The sequence below is a fragment of the Cebus imitator genome, unplaced genomic scaffold, assembly GCF_001604975.1.
Source record: "Cebus imitator isolate Cc_AM_T3 unplaced genomic scaffold, Cebus_imitator-1.0 Scaffold87, whole genome shotgun sequence".
Lineage (NCBI taxonomy): Eukaryota > Metazoa > Chordata > Mammalia > Primates > Cebidae > Cebus > Cebus imitator.
Window position 1 is genome coordinate 5762146 of NW_016107402.1, and position 15595 is coordinate 5777740.

The 15595-nt window shown below is 49.6% G+C and overlaps 2 protein-coding genes across 6 annotated transcripts in view; one reads left to right on the forward strand and one right to left on the reverse strand.

Moving 5' to 3' along the window:
- Position 1: 1 nt before the first annotated feature.
- Positions 2 to 10762, forward strand: XKR8 (XK related 8). Its single transcript, XM_017534731.2, has 3 exons — positions 2 to 959; positions 3835 to 4031; positions 7403 to 10762. The coding sequence occupies exons 1-3, from the start codon at positions 79 to 81 to the stop codon at positions 8119 to 8121; spliced, it is 1797 nt and encodes a 598-aa protein (XP_017390220.1). The 5' UTR covers positions 2 to 78; the 3' UTR covers positions 8122 to 10762.
- Positions 10763 to 10952: 190 nt separating this feature from the next.
- The window catches only part of EYA3 (EYA transcriptional coactivator and phosphatase 3), a 109917-nt gene continuing 105274 nt past the window's right edge, over positions 10953 to 15595 (reverse strand). For all 5 annotated transcript variants that reach the window (XM_037740718.1, XM_017534739.2, XM_017534732.2 and 2 more), the window contains one exon: positions 10953 to 14762. In XM_037740718.1, the coding sequence (XP_037596646.1) occupies positions 14682 to 14762 (81 nt within the window). In that variant the 3' untranslated portion in view covers positions 10953 to 14681. The remainder of the gene's footprint in view (positions 14763 to 15595) is intronic.

Consider the following 15595-nt stretch of genomic DNA (forward strand, 5'->3'; position numbering starts at 1 on the left):
TGAGCTGCCTGCCTGGGCCTCCCAAAGTGTTGGGATTACAGGCCTGAGCCACTGCGCCAGGCCTGTATTCCTTTACGTATGGAAATGAGGTTAACGCATTCTCTGGAACCGAACGCCCTCCCCTCCCCCCACTCGGATCGTTGGCGTGAACTCAGCCTCCCAGTGCCCTCCGCTTATCTCCCGATCCAGGCGCACGCATTGTTGCAAAGTCCTGCACTTAGGGATGAGACTGTGCCTTTGCGTTTCGTTGCTTTGTTTTGCAACAATGCTGGTGTGAGGGATCGAAGTCCTAGCTTGGGCTCTCGCCCTCTTAGCTTTCTTGGGCCTCCGGGCGCCTCAAACGTAAAACTAGGCCGTTTGAAGCCTGCCAAGCGAAGATCGGTTGGTCTGCAGGCTTGGCTGAGCTGGGTCAGGGGTCCCCCGGGCAGGCGGCGGAAGCAGAGTCTCGGCGGCCTTGGGTTACGGGAGGGTCTGAGTTGGGGACCTGAGAGAGCCGCAGGCCTCGCTCCTCCCCGGACGGGGCGGGACGGGGAAGTCCCGCCCAGCAGGCCCGGGCCCTTCACAGCCCCGAGGGCTGCGTCCGCCTCCTTCCTGCCACTGCAACCCCCGGCCCAGAGGATAGGCCCCAACCGCAGAGGAGGTGGAGGAGGCAGAAGCTGCCGGGCCATGCCCGGGTCGTCCCGCCCCGCCCTCCTTTGGGACCTGGTACTGGGCGTACTGGGCACCGCCGCTTTCCTGCTCGACCTGGGCGCAGACCTGTGGGCTGCCGTCCAGTATGCGCTCGGCGGCCGCTACCTGTGGGCGGGTCTGGTGCTGGCGCTGCTGGGGCTGGCCTCGGTGGCGATGCAGCTCTTCAGCTGGCTCTGGCTGCGCGGCGACCCCGCCGACCTGCACGGGTCGCAGCCCCCGCGCCGCTGCCTGGCGCTGCTGCATCTCCTGCAGTTGGGCTACCTGTACAGGTGAGTGCCCCGCCCCGGGAGGGGAGGAGGATCAGAGCCCAGCACCTCCGTCACTGGGTCACCTGTACTAAGAAGCTTAGAAAACAGAACAGGCTTTAGTCAGGCAGATCTGGCTTGAAACCTTAAGTCACTCTGCAGCTGTGTGAGTTTGGACAAATGCCTTGACCTCTCTGAGTGTACAGGTGACACACCAGATGCTGGGAAAGTGACAGGGAGAAGGAACCAAGTCCTGTGGTTGCCTGGCCTACAGGTGAGCGTGCAGCCCTTTACAGAAAGAGAATCACAGTAGACTGCCTTTATCCTAGCCCTACTTTTCCTGGCACAGGTGAAGAAACTGAGGCCCAGGTAAGAAAGAGAGGCACATGGGCTTCGAAGTCAGACTTCTCTGGGATCCACTTATGGCTTTGCCCCACGTCTGCATTTCTCTAAACTTCAGTTTCCTCCTCCACAGAAAGGAGGTAGTCACCCCAAGCAGGTGTGACAAGCAGCCTGTTGTGAGGAGTGAGTGAGAGTGAGAAAGTGCCTTGCACAGTGTCCGGCCTGGAATGGCAGGGGCAGCACATTCAGTTCCACACCCCATGTTTCAGAATGGGCAGGGCCTTGGGAAGTCACTGACCTCTCAGTGGGGCTGTTTGGTTGCTGTTCCAGTGGGGACAGAATAGTGCCTGCCTGGTGAAGATGAAGTGAAATGACTCCTGTCTACTGCCCTGGCTCAGAGTGAGCACTCAGCAACCTCAGCTCACTTCGTGATGACCTGGGCCTTACTAGGAGTTTCAGCAGCCCTGACCCCACGGCTTGTCCCTCACAAAGGCCGCCTCTTGCTCTGTCTGCCCGGTTTTATTCTCCCTGAACCTTGACTTCCCACCCCAGATTCAGCAAGAGGGCAGAGATGGCCTCCAACTCATGGGCGTGGGCCCATGGAGCCAGCCAGGGTTGGGCACAGCTGGGTCATAGAAAATGTGTGTGGATTCTGCTCCTTTTTGGACCTGGTGGAGCCGTGTAGAGATGGGGCTCAGAGGCATGCGATGAAGCCAGGGCATAGGGTGTGTCGGTTGGGATAGGGTGGCTGGGTCAGGATCTGCTCTTGAATCTGTTTTTACGAAGTCTTGAGATCTTGCCTTGACAAAGCTGCATGGGGTCTCCAGGAGTAGAGGAGAGGAGCTTTGACCGTGACAGTTTTTGCCTGAGGGATTGTAGAGAAAACCCTGGGTGGGCATGAAGGGATGCAGTTGTTAAGTCCTGGGCAGGCCTGATGAGCCCTCAATCCTGGACAACCTCATGCATCTTGCTGCCTGGATTTCTGCTGCGCTTGAGTCAGACAGACTGTGTTGGCTTTGGCTTTGGAAACAGGGGTTCTGTTTCTACCTGTGACTAGGCTGAGGCAGGGGCCCGTGCCAGGCCACTGGGGAACCTCTCTGCTGAGGGAGAGCCCCAGTCCACCCCGCCTGCCTGCTCCTCAGTGTGCTCTGGTCTATCCAGGGGAAGGGACAGTAAATGTCTGGTGAGTGAGCTTGTGATGAGTCAACAGGGTTTCCTCCCAATAGGCAACCTAGAGCAAAGTTCTGAGTGGATGGTCCTTGGTGCATCTTCCACTTACTCTTCATCCCAGTGGGTACCCCAGGCCTGTCTGTCCAACCTCTGTACTCTCTTAACTCTGCCCCAATCTCCATCCTTAACCACTCAGGGCCAGCCTCTTAAATGGGATACCTCCTTCCAATCTAACCCTCCTCCAGCTCCTCCCCTGTGTGGCCAGGGTAAGGCAGAGTCTGACCCCATCTGGTCTGTGCCCAGAAGTGCCCAGTGGCTCCTCTTGCCCACAGGATCCCAGGAGATCTTGGGCACACTAAAGTTTGAGAACTGCCTCAGGCAACTTTATAGCACACCTTTCCATTTGGATCTAAATCCTCATTCCAGTACTTAATAGCTGCTTATAATTTTTTTTTTTCAGACTACACAAAGAGAATGTTTTTTTAAAGAGGTAGGATCTAGCCAGGCATGGTGGCTCACGCCTGTAATCCCAACAGTCTGGGAGGCTGAGGTGGAGGAGCATTTGAGGTCAGGAGTTTGAGACCAGCCTGCTGAATATGGCAAAAGCTCATCTCTACTAGAAATACAAAAATTAGCCAGGTGTAGTGGTGCACGCCTGTAATCCCAACATCCCAGCTACTCAGGAAGTTGAGGCAGGAGAATTGCTTAAATCTGGGGGGTAGAGGTTGCAGTGAGCCACGTTTGTGCCACTGCACTTCAGCCTGGGCAACAGGTGACAGAAGCAGTCCCTGAAAAAAAAAAAAAAAAAAAAAAAAAAGCGGCAAGGTCTCTGTTGCCCAAGCTGGAATGCAGTGGCACAATCATAGCTCACAGTGGCCTTGAACTTCTGGGCTCAAGTGATCCTCCTGCGTCGGCCTCCTAAGTAGCTTGGACTATAGGCTCGCAAAACCATGCCCAACTGATTAAAAAAAAATTCTTGGTAGAGATAGGGCTTGCTGTGTTGCCCAGGCTAATCTCAAACTCCTGGCCTCCAGTGATCCTCTTGCCTTGGCCTCTCAAAGTGTTGGGATTATAGGCTCGAGCCACTGCACCCAGCCCTTATTAGCTTCTTGATTCTGTTTTTCCATTGTAAAATGGGCTATTGTGAGAAGTAAACAGGACAATGTGATGAGCTTGGGGCAGCACCAGGCCAGCAGGAGTAGAAGGTGTATTGATCCCCATTTTACAGATGAAACAAGTTCAGTGAGGTTAGAACACTGCCAAAGGCCCTATAGCATCGATGCAAGGAGCCGGGTTGGGGCCTGTGTACATTCATTAGATGGATGGGAGGCCGAGGACTTCACAGGACACTAACCTGGCCCTCTGGGCATCTGTGTGTGCTGCCTAGGTGCATGCAGGGGCTGCAGCAGGGGCTGCTGGTGTGGCGGCAGGAGGAGCCCTCTGAGTTTGACTTGGCCTACACGGACTTCCTCTCCCTGGACATCAGCATGCTGCGGCTCTTCGAGACCTTCTTGGAGACAACACCACAGCTCACGCTGGTGCTGGCCATCATACTGCAGAGCGGCCAGGCTGAGTGCTACCAGTGTGAGTGAAGGCCAGTGGCTGGTCCCCCTTTCATAGCTTGGGGCAGGGGTCTCCCTCAAATGTCGGAGCTGTTTTTTATAAAGGCTGCTTAGAAACAGGAGAACAGGCTTTAGTCAGGCGGATCTGGCTTGAAACCTAAAGTCAAATGCCTTGACCTCTTTGAGTATGTTTGTTCTCATCTGAAAAATGGATATAAATACTCCTGCCTCATAAGGTTGATGAAAGGATTAAGTGAGATGATGCAAAGAAAGCCCATTTCCTGGTACATAAGTTCCTGGTATAGAGCTTCACTGTCATGGCCGATAGTGGAGTACAGCGGCCTGATCATGGCTTACTGCAGCCTTGACCTCCCAAGCTCAAGTGATCCTTCTGTCTCAGCTTCTCGAATAGCTGGGACTGCAGGCATGTGTCACCATGCTGGCTAGTTTTTAATTTCTTTTTTGTAGAGATGAGGTCCCACTTTGTTACCCAGGCTGGTCTTGAACACCTGAGAGGAAGTAGTCCTCCTGCCTCAGCCTCCCAAGGTGATGGGATTACATGTGTCGGCCACTGTGCCTGGCCCACAAATCCTAATTTAATTTTTACAGTTTTGAAGATAACAGAGATAAAGTGTGTAAGGTGCCTGATACAGAGTAGGTAACTTTTTAGTTAAGAGACAGTTGAACACGTTGGGAGGCTGAGGCGCACAGGTCGCTGGAGGCCAGAGTTGGAGGCCATCCTGGGCAGCATAGTGAGACCTCATCTCAACAAAATTAAAAAAAAACCCAACAAACAATATATTGAGCACCTTCATCTAGTCAGGTTTTCATTGTGCATCTCTTCTGTGCCTGTTACTGTGCCGGGGACGCAGCAGTGAACAAGATGAGCCCAGCCCCTGCCCTGCCGGGATGATAGACTAACACAAGTAGCTGCGGTACGACACGTTGAGTGACTGGAAAAGGGAGAGGCAGAAGGGAGAGGCGGGGGCAGGGGCTCGAAGGGCCCCTAAGCATGGGTGAAGTTTATAGTGAAGAACTTTGGGAGGGTTTTTTCCCATAAAAGGAAAGTGACTTGCCCATTTTCCTTTTTTTTGAGATGCAGTCTCACTCTGTTGCCTCTGCTGGAGTGCAGTGGTGCAATCTCAGCTCACTGCAACCTCCACCTCCCAGGTTCTCCTCTGCCTCAGCAACTCTCTGCCTCAGCCTCCTGAGTAGCTGGGATTATAGGTGCCCGCCACTATGCGCAGCTAATTTTTGTATTTTTAGTAGAGGCGGGGTTTCATCACCTTGGCCAGGCTGGTCTTAACTCCTGATCTCGTGATCCACCTGCCTTGGCCTCCCAAAGTGCTGAGATTACAGGCACGAACCACTGTGCCCAGCTGACTTGCCCATTTTCACAGACCCAGACAGTAGCCAAGCTAAATAGGGTCCCCACTCACATCCGATTCAGGGTCCAGGGCTCCCCCTTTGCCTTCCTCCATCGCTGCCATAAATGCCACAGCCTCTCAAGGAAGCAGTCCCTACTCTACTGTCACTCGCTGTGTGTCCTGGAGAGCCTTCCTGTGGAAGATGAGGGTTAGATTCGATCTCCAAGGGCCCTTTCATCTTGCTAGTCTGAGTCTACAATATTGATTGAAAAAACAGTAATAGCGGCCATCACAATCGAGCGCCAGCTATCAGCCAGGCCCAAGGGGAAGCGTTTACAGTCACCCTTGCTCATGTTCACAGCAGCCCTGTAGGTCTGTGCTATATTGATCTCCATTTTGTTTTTTGAGACGGGATTTTACTCTTGTTGCCCAGGCTGGAGTGCAGTGGCGTGATCTCGGCTCACCGCAACCTCTGCCTCCCAGGTTCAAGCGATTTTCCAGCCTCAGCCTCCCGAGTAGCTGGGATTACAGGCATGTACCACCATGCCTGGCTAATTTTATATTTTTAGTAGAGACAGGGTTTCTCCATGTTGGTCGAACTCTTAACCTCAGGTGATCCACCCGCCTCAGCCTCCCAATGTGCTGGGATTACAGGCGTGAGCCACTGCTCCCGGCCTCCATCTCCATTTTTAGAGGTGCAGAAAGGTGAGTGACTTGCCCTGGGTCGTGTGGCACTCATTGGGCACATGTTTTTGTCTGCTAAGGGTGGGGGGTGTTTAGAACTAGGACCAAGTGCAGATAGTCTGCACTGTGTGTATGGTAGCGGGTATGGGGGACAGACAGATTTTCTCTACTTTTTATTTAGCAAATATCTCTTTGACTGCTGTTAAGTGCCAGGTACTGGGCTGCTGGGGGATCCCAACTGAGCAGAGTCTGTTTTTTACCCTCGAGGAGCTCAGAGATAAGGAAATAGATAATTACTGTGTCATGAGACTGTAGACGAGGTGGGTGGCATGTTATAGGGATACCTGACACAGCAAAGTGAGTGGTGTGGGGTCAGGGTGGGTGACCTAGGGCTCTTCAAGCTGGGGCTTACAGAGTAATGGAGGAGTAGGCCAGGGAAATGGGGCATGTGCTTGTGGTGACCTAACCTCCTGGGCAAAGCTTGTCAAGGTCACAGAAGGTGGCATGCTGGGCAAACTGGAAGAACATCAGCCCTACTAAGACCTGGGCGAGGGTAATGGACAGATCTGATTCCAGGCTAGGAGTGGGTTCTGGGTACATAATAGGCTCCCAGTAAAGATCAGCTAAATGACTGCAGTGGACAGGGACAGGGGAGGAAGCAGTTGGAGATGTTCCGGTGCCACTTCTATCCCTCCCTGGAGGTCCTTGTGCTTCTGCTCCAGGATGGGCGACCAGGAGGTGGGAGAGTACCCTAGGACCCCTGTCGTAAACTTCCAGATCTTGGAAAATCAAGACCAGGGGTCGGTCCGATGGCCTCTAGTCTTGAGGGGAAGGGAGTGGGGAGACCTTCTGTCCACATGGCAGGGATGTCTCTCCCGGCCCTGAGGGCAGCTTTAGCCAGAGCTGTTGCCACCCCATGGGATCTTCTACTCCTTTTTTGGGACTAAGAGGGAACTGAGACTGCTGATTTTCAGATACAAGAAAGGCTTGTGCTCTTCCCAGAAAGGGTTATGGGGCCCTGGAAGATGCTCAGCCAAGGGCCAGGGGTGCAGAGTGCTGAGTGAGCCACAAGTCATACCCTGTCATCTTTGAAAAATACCTGAATCGCACCTGAGCAGCAAAGCACTGTGGTGAGGGGCTGGTTCCATATTAGGAGTTGTAGCTTTATTTTTGGTTATAGGAACTCACTGGGTCTTCTCCAGCTGAAGATTTGCCTTCAACAAATGGGGGATATTAGTACCCACCACAGGGTTTCTGGGAGGGCCCCCACGGTACCTGTGACCCCTGGGGAGTGCCAGGCAGGCTGGCCCCGGTACTCACTGTTCCTGCTTACTCTTTGCAGGGGTTGGCATCTGCACGTCCTTCCTGGGCATCTCGTGGGCACTGCTTGACTACCACCGGGCCTTGCGCACCTGCCTCCCCTCCAAGCCCCTCCTGGGTTGGGGCTCCTCCGTGATCTACTTCCTGTGGAACCTGCTGCTGCTGTGGCCCCGAGTCCTGGCTGTGGCCCTGTTCTCAGCCCTCTTCCCCAGCTATGTGGCCCTGCACTTCCTGGGTCTGTGGCTGGTGCTGCTGTTCTGGGTCTGGCTTCAGGGCACAGACTTCATGCCAGACGCCAGCTCTGAGTGGCTGTACCGGCTGACGGTGGCCACTATCCTCTATTTCTCCTGGTTCAACGTGGCTGAGGGCCACACCCGAGGCCGGGCCAGCATCCACTTGGCCTTCCTCCTAAGTGACAGCATTCTCCTGGTGGCCACCTGGGTGACTCATAGCTCCTGGCTGCCCAGCGGGATTCCACTGCAGCTGTGGCTGTCTGTGGGAGGCGGCTGCTTCCTTCTGGGCCTGGCTCTGCGGCTTGTGTACTATCGCTGGCTACACCCTAGCTGCCGCCGCTGGGAACCTGAGCCTGACCAGGTGGATGGGGCCAGGAGTCTACTTTCCCCAGAGGGTTATCAGCTGCCTCAGAACAGGCGCATGACCCAGTTAGCACAGAACTTTTTCCCCAAGGCTAAGGATGGGGCTGCTTCGCCAGTGAAGGGAGAGGTGAACGGCGTCCTTTGAAGCAGGATTAGACCCAGCGGGCAGAGATGGACAGTGACTCCGCTGGCAGAAGGGAGGTGAGGATAAGCTAATGATGCTGCTGTGGGCTCCATGCACTCACCAAGAGTGGGATGCCTGTGTTGGGCCAGGTACCAGGGATGCTGCTGAGTGGGGTAGAGGCCTGCCTTCAAGGAGTTCAAGATGAGAACAGAGAACAAGATGAGAAGGGCTGGGCCCTGAAGAGTCAATAGCCCCAGTTAGGTACAAGACACTTGGGGAGGAAAGACGACTACCTTTTCTTTTCCCCCTGCCAGTTGGTATAGCTGGTGCCCCAAAACTTTCTACCTCCTTGGCTACCTCTAAAATAATTGGTGTAGGTGCTGCCCCTTAGCTCCCCTATCCAGGGCTAGAAGGCGGCAGCACCCCCCAGGGGCTGTCCTTTAGAATTCTTCCTCCCTTCCCCACACCATTCTTTCAATTCATGAAACAAATCTTTGCTAAGAGCAGTTTATGTGCCAGGAACATCATTCTATCCTTGCAGCCTGGAACAAGACCAGCTACCACCCTAGCTTCATGCCCTACCTGCACCAACCAGTCCTGGGTTAGATCTTAAATGCCGGAAGCCAAGGATGCCCAACTCTGGGTGACCCCGGTCAACCTCCAAGATCTCAGTGAAGCTGGCCTGGCCTCTGCTTCTGCTCTCAAGGGGCTGCTTTTCAACCAAGAGCCTTGTGAGCCTGTGTTCTGGGCCTTGCACAGCCACTGAGTTTTATTCTTTAGCCAGTGTACCTCCTACCTCAGAGTCTATGTGAGGGGAAGAGAATGTGTGTGCCTGTGTGTCTCTACAAGTGACACACGTGTTGTTTTTGTTTAACAGTATTATTAGGTTTTTAAAGCCTCATGAAATCCTCCAACCTAGTCTGTTATCATTAAACAAAATCTATGGAGTTCAGAGCCTGAACTGGAGGTAGTCAGGGACATAAAATCTACTTCTCAAAATCGGTCAAGGCCCCCAGACCAGAGAGAGGGCTGGCTCAGGTGGGGCTTCTCAACCTTGTTTTTGAAGTTTAAGGAGGTGGTGAGCCAGCATGGGGCTGACAGCTCAGCTGGGGATCAGAATCCAGATCTGGGCTGACTTAGTGCATCATCTTCACCACCAGCTCTGCTGCTGGGACCAGCAGGAGTGGCCACAAACATATTTGGGGCCAAGAAGTGAACAGAACAGCCTGGTGAAGAAAGGTCTTTTTGCTGGGAGCTCTGAGAGGTTAAGTGATGAGGCGGCTTAGGGGATGTAGATGTGGGTGGCTGATGGTGCTGGGGAGGTGGAATCTTTTGCTGTTATAGGAGGTCTGTGGTTTGGAGAAACAAGGGAAAGAAAAGTCACTTGAGATAGAGAAGAAAAGTTTCCAGTTACCACTGTGATGGGATTCAGGATAGTTTCAGTTCTGTTATTCTGCTGGAGACACAAAAACCAGGATAAGTAAAACATTTAATATATTAGATAGTGTTAAGTGCTAAAAGAAAAAGGGAAAGGGCTAGGGAGAGAGTAGGTATTTATGTGTTGGGGGTGGGAATTACAACTTTGTACAGAATGGCTGGGGAAGGCCTTCCTGAAAAACTAATAAGCCGGTTAGCAGTGACGGGTGTCCAAGTTTCAGGAGAAGGAGCAGAACCTGGAGTCACTGGTGGCTTGAACCAGTCAAGGAAGGAATGTTGCAAATAGAATTCCACAGGATGAAGAAGCGTTCGTAGCCACTCTGTTGGCCTGGATCAAAAGATGACCCAGAGATGAAGGGTGGGGGCAGGGAAAGGGTCTGTGAGAACAATGCTGGTGACTTTTACATACAAGCAATGGTTAGAGCAGAAAGGATCCCGCACACCATCCTGTCTAGACATTTTCAGACTTCTGAATATCATGAACCTATAAAATGGCCAACATGGTTGCAACTTAATTTTAACAAAAAACGTCATTAAAAACTACCACCATTTATTTTCATCTATTTCATTTATTTCATCATCTCATAAAAGGATGTACCAATCCTAGAACAAAGGACCATTCTTCTAGTAGAATACATATAAACACACACACCTAAAATTAATTGCAGGAGGAGATGGAGATGTTTGTGCTTGGAAATCAATCTCTCTAATATTTGTACTTATAACTGAGTAGGGATATAGCAGCTAACGGGTTTGCTTCAACTAATGTGTGGTTCAAAATCTGCACCTAATGAGGAAAACATTTAATAACTAGAATAGGCAACCTTTTTTAGGGAATTTTTGGAAAAATACATCTTATGGTCTGACATGTATGGTACTTCCATGGAAGCTAGAACCCAATTCTAATTTCCTTCACTGGGCTAAAAGGCAGAAAGGCTTCATGACTGTTTTCTAAACCAGTGGGGTACAGCCAGACCCAAATCAGACAAATGAAATGAGAAAAAGTAGTTGGTGTGACATGAAATCAGGCCAAATCAAATGAGGTTTGATATCAGTTTATCAGTTTTGTTGCTTTTGCCATTTAAGCTCAGCATAGCAAGGTACTGATTTCTCTCAGTAATTAAATTTCAGCACATTTGGCAGTGAATGAAATCTTTTCTTGTTCCAGTTCTAAACTTTAAAAAGCAGTATGTTTTAGAAACAATAAATGCTCCCATGCAAATTATTTAAAAATATTTTCCCATGTATATTTATACGAAATGGCTTTGTTTTTACTTTTTTGGTGAAATGACACAGTTATTCAAAGAGTGATATCTCTCGAATGAACTCTTTAGAACCTTTAGGAAGCCATAATTAGGACTCCTCACAGTTGGACAACTGGGCTGATCCTATTCAGAGAAGACACAGGAGCAAACTATAGAAAATAAAAACTTTATTTTTTTCAAGTTTATAAGATAGTTCCCATTACATATAACATTATGGTCACGGATTCTACAGCCACGAATGCCCGCAGTCACATAAATATATCCAATCCGATCAATGCCTTTTCCTGCTAACAGGCATCTGCAGTCCAGAGGGAGAGTCATGTTTTGAGTAGAAGTCATCCTTAATGGGAGGGCTCCTGTCAGTGCATTAGGAACTAGCCAAGGAGCCTTGCTTGCCAGAGCTGTCTGACTCAGAGGAGAGGAAGGGACAGATGGCCTGCTGACTGGGGCTGAGGCAGAACTAGATTTTCTCTCTTGTGGTTTAAGATATTTTAGAATCTCAAAATTCAGATCCTATAGTGTGAATATCTGGGGAGTGCTAACTTCTGGATGAAAAATGAAACCAATTTAGTGGTAAGAAATAGAAGCCTGCTTAAGAGGGACCCTAACTGCCTCCTTGAAGAGGAGTGAGGTTTCAGAGGAAGACCCTAAGCTCACCACTCCTTGGCCCAGACCATTGCTATACCCCATACTCCTCTCCCCCATGGTTCAGTGACACTGACACCCATTCAAGGTTGTGAACATCTAGAAGCTCCATATGCTGCAGCTGGAGTTTGTCAATCAGATTCTATCTGGAGCTTTAAAGCCGAGTTTGTGTAACTGCGAACAAGCTGTGGCATCAGTCTCTTGGGACAACTCACTAGCTTTACAGAAGACAGAAACACCTCAAATCAAACAAAAGCTCAGATAGGCATCTAAGTCTGGAGCAGGTGTCCATTCTTCTGGACACTACCAGCTGCCCCAGGGGCACTGGACAGGGTGATGCTAAGGCACAGTCAGTTTTACATTCGAAAGTCAAGCCACCTCTTCAACCCAAGACACACCTCACTCCAGATCTACTACTAGAGAAAGCCCTCACTGTGACATTACAGACCCATCTTAGAGAACCCATAGTGCCCAGCTGGGGAAGGACTCACCATTTGGCTAATTTCATGAGGAACTCTTTCTAATGCAGAGGGCCGCCTCCTTGACAACTAGACCCACAGTATCCTTTGGCCCTCAGCTTCCAACAGCTCTTAATCCTACCCACTTATTTTCCTTTCCAGATTTTTGTGTTGCAGAGAAGAAAAAGGGTAATTAGAGAGAGAGCGAGCACTGTGTTCCCTGATAATTCATTTTGGCAAAGAGCCAAGAAGCTTCTGTTTTCTGTTTTCCATCTAAATGAGGGTGGCAACAACCAGGAATGAGCAGAGACTGCTCCGTTCAGCCTCCTTACCTCTCTTGGCCAAGTTCAAGTTCCTTTGGAAAGAGCTAAGCTAGGAAGTCAGGGCAAGAGGAAAAAGGCCATTGATAAAAGTGAGTCTAAGTTATATTCTAAGAATAAAGAGCTCCCATAAGGGTGGAGAGGGAAGTATTTGTGTGTGTGCTTCTGTGCATGGTGGGGGTACCACTCCACAGCCTCACAAACCTGAAGCACAGGACCAACACCCGTGGCCTCTGTCCAGGACAAAAACCTAACAGCTATACTGGCATTAGGGGGAGGGCTTGAGACCTCAGAGTAAAACCTAGAGCTTCCCAAGATCAACCATCAAACAAGTCAGAGCAGTATCTAGGCAATTCCGCTGAATACAGACCAACGGAAGGCCTTCCTCATACTACATCTCCCTCCTCCCAACCCCACAGGAAACAAGGCCAAAGAGGCAGCTAGGTAAAGGAGCACTGACTTCAGCTACTCAATAAAAACTTACTCCTTAAAATGGTGAGTCATGAGCACTTTTCAATGAGTTCTGAAGGAATGTGTATACCAGCCTTTCTGTGTTGCTATCTGGGTGGCCTGGCATTGGAAGGAGTCTTGCCTCTTTGTGCTGCAGTATCTTAGAAATGGGTACACAAAGTCTCTGGTGACAAGCAATTATAGCTGGGGTTGGTCAACAATACCTCCTTCTGAGGACCAATCCTGCATCTCAATCTGAGGTGCTTATATCATCTCCCTCTGTGCAGCCTGGAGGAGGCTGAACTTCCTCAGCTCTAGGCAATTTTATCCTGCCTGAGCAGATGCCCAGATTGGTCTTGGAGAGCTGGGCTGGAAGGCTGTGACTAGTGCCTGGGCACCCACCAATCTTCCCAGAGGTGGAGAGATGCTCCTCATTTGGCCCAGGATTAAGTTTTGGGGCATGAAGTAGGGAATGACCCAGCACTCTCATCTAAATCAAGAAAGTTTGGCCAGGTGCAGTGGCTCATGCCTATCATCCCAACACTTTGGGAGGCCAAGGTGGGAGGATTGCTTGAGGCCAGGTATTTGAGACCAGCCTTGGCAACACAGGGAAACCCTGGCAGTACCTACCCTCCCCCCACAATCAGCAAAGTCTTTCTGGTTTCCTACTGTAGAATGGGATTTGAGAAGCAGGGTGTTCCACGGGAAAACTTAAATACAACAATCTGCCCTTCAGTTTCAGGCAGAGATCTGGGTAAATTTATGCCTGGGACACCCATATAGCTTAAGGGCTTCCAAAAAGGAAGTCAAATACATTGGTAGGTTTGGCCAAAATGTAAATATAAGCATGTTTTTAGATTTTATTTCAATTCTTGGGTCTAATACCTGGGGACTGGCCAGAGCTGCCTGGAGGTGGATATGAGGTGCAGAGGGCAGGAAAGGGGTAAGAACCTAGCATTATGATGACTAAGAAGGAAGAAGCTGCAGGGGTAAGCATCTGATGGGAAATAGGTAGAACCTTTCTGTCTCAAGAGCCAAAGAAGCTGAAATTCCCAAGAAGCTTTAGTTGCTTCTCTCCAGTTTGGAAGCTAAGCCTCCAGGGATTCAGTCTGAAGGAGAGTCAAACTGAAGGAGTTTTTGGGGTTGTGCCATTTGACTAAAGGGAAAAGGGACTGGAAAGAAGACTAAGGCTTCTAGATGGGAAATGCCGAAGTTTAAAGTTACTCAGTATCCAGTGCCCCACAGTTTGCCAACTAGGAGATGAAGAACAGGAAAGGAATCATCCTAGAGAGCAGACCACTGGAGCAGCTAAAGAGGTACTACTGCCACAGAGAGGTATTTTAGATATTTCAATTACTATTTTCAAGACTTTACACCCCCTTTCTTGCTAGAAAAAGAAAGGGGGGGAACCTGTGTCAGAGATCAGACCCTGTCTTATAAAAATAACATACATGTTCACTAGAAAAAAGTGAGATTCTAAGCTAAGGAGATTCTAAGACTGCAAGAGATGTTATCATAAAAGTCTGCTGCATTTATCTGATCACCACAAGTTATGAGTAATTCTCAATCTGCTCATGGACTAAGAGTGCAACTCTCAACTCTGCCCCAGGAATTTTTCTTTTTCATTTTTTGAAAAAAAGAAAACAACAAAACACAGAAGAATTAAAAGCAATGTAGCTGCAGTGAGTCCATTGCTCTCTCTATCAAACTGTCTCCTGCTTCTGTATGGAGATGAACACGGGGCTGCAGCTCACTCTTAGCAAAAATTGCAGCTGTTGGTTCTGATTGTGTTCTCACCAGCATTCCATGGAGAAAGACAGTGAGAGAGGCAGAAAGAGAGAGAGAGAGGGAGAGGCAGAGAGAGAGAGAGGGAGAGGCAGAGAGAGAAAGAGAGACAGGTAGAGAGACAGAGTGAGACAGACAGAGAAAGTTCTCAGTTGGTTCCAGTCTCCAGCTCCCTTCAGGAGTGAAAAGGAGCTTAAGGGGAAGGCTCCTCATTCCAGTTCTTAGAGAAAATCAAGCTCTAAAGCCTGGTGAAGGGATACTAGGTCTCCGTGGTTTGTGATCCTCCAGAAAGGCATGTTGTGCTGGAAAAGAGTGGGGATAGCTAGTTAATCCAACTTCTTCTGCGAGCTTATATTAAATACTTGCCCATATTCGTTCCTCAACACACCTGTCCCCAAGGCACATGGTTACCCTATCTATCCCTGCCTCATAGGACTGTCATAATGATCAAATAGTCACATGTATAAGGGCCTTGTACATTGTACACTTTATAAATGTGAGAAATTTTAAATAGGTTTCAGTGGTACTTTGTGCTTTTATAAGAGATTACCTGTCTAGCTATTATTCTGAAGACAAGGTCTTTTCGTCACACAGGCTGGAGTGCAGTGGTGTCATTATAGCTTACTGCAGCCTTGAATCCCTGCGCTCAAGCAATCCTCTTACCCCAGCATCCTAAGTAGCTGGGACTACAGGCATTCCAGCTATCATATAGAGTCTTAAGGATCAAATAAAATAGACCAGGTGAAAAATTAGTATTTGATATAAGATTATATTGTCTTATGGATGGTCAATTTCTTATAAGTTTCATAATTACAAGACCTAAATCTTATCTGTGTCCAATAAGGAGAATGTACAGACCTGGGAAATAATGATCCCATTATATTATGTAGTCAGAATCATGTCCAGAATACTATGTGCTGTTCTGGAGGCCATATTTTACTTATTTATATTTTATTTTATTTTGAGACAGGGTCTCATTCTGTCACCCAGGCTGGAGTGCAGTGGCATGAACACTGCTCACTGCAGCCTTGACCTCCTGAGCTCAAGCAATCCTTCCACCTCAGCCTCCCAAGTAGCTGGGACTATAGGCATGTGCCACCACGCTTGGCTAATTCTTTACTTTTTTTGTAGAGAT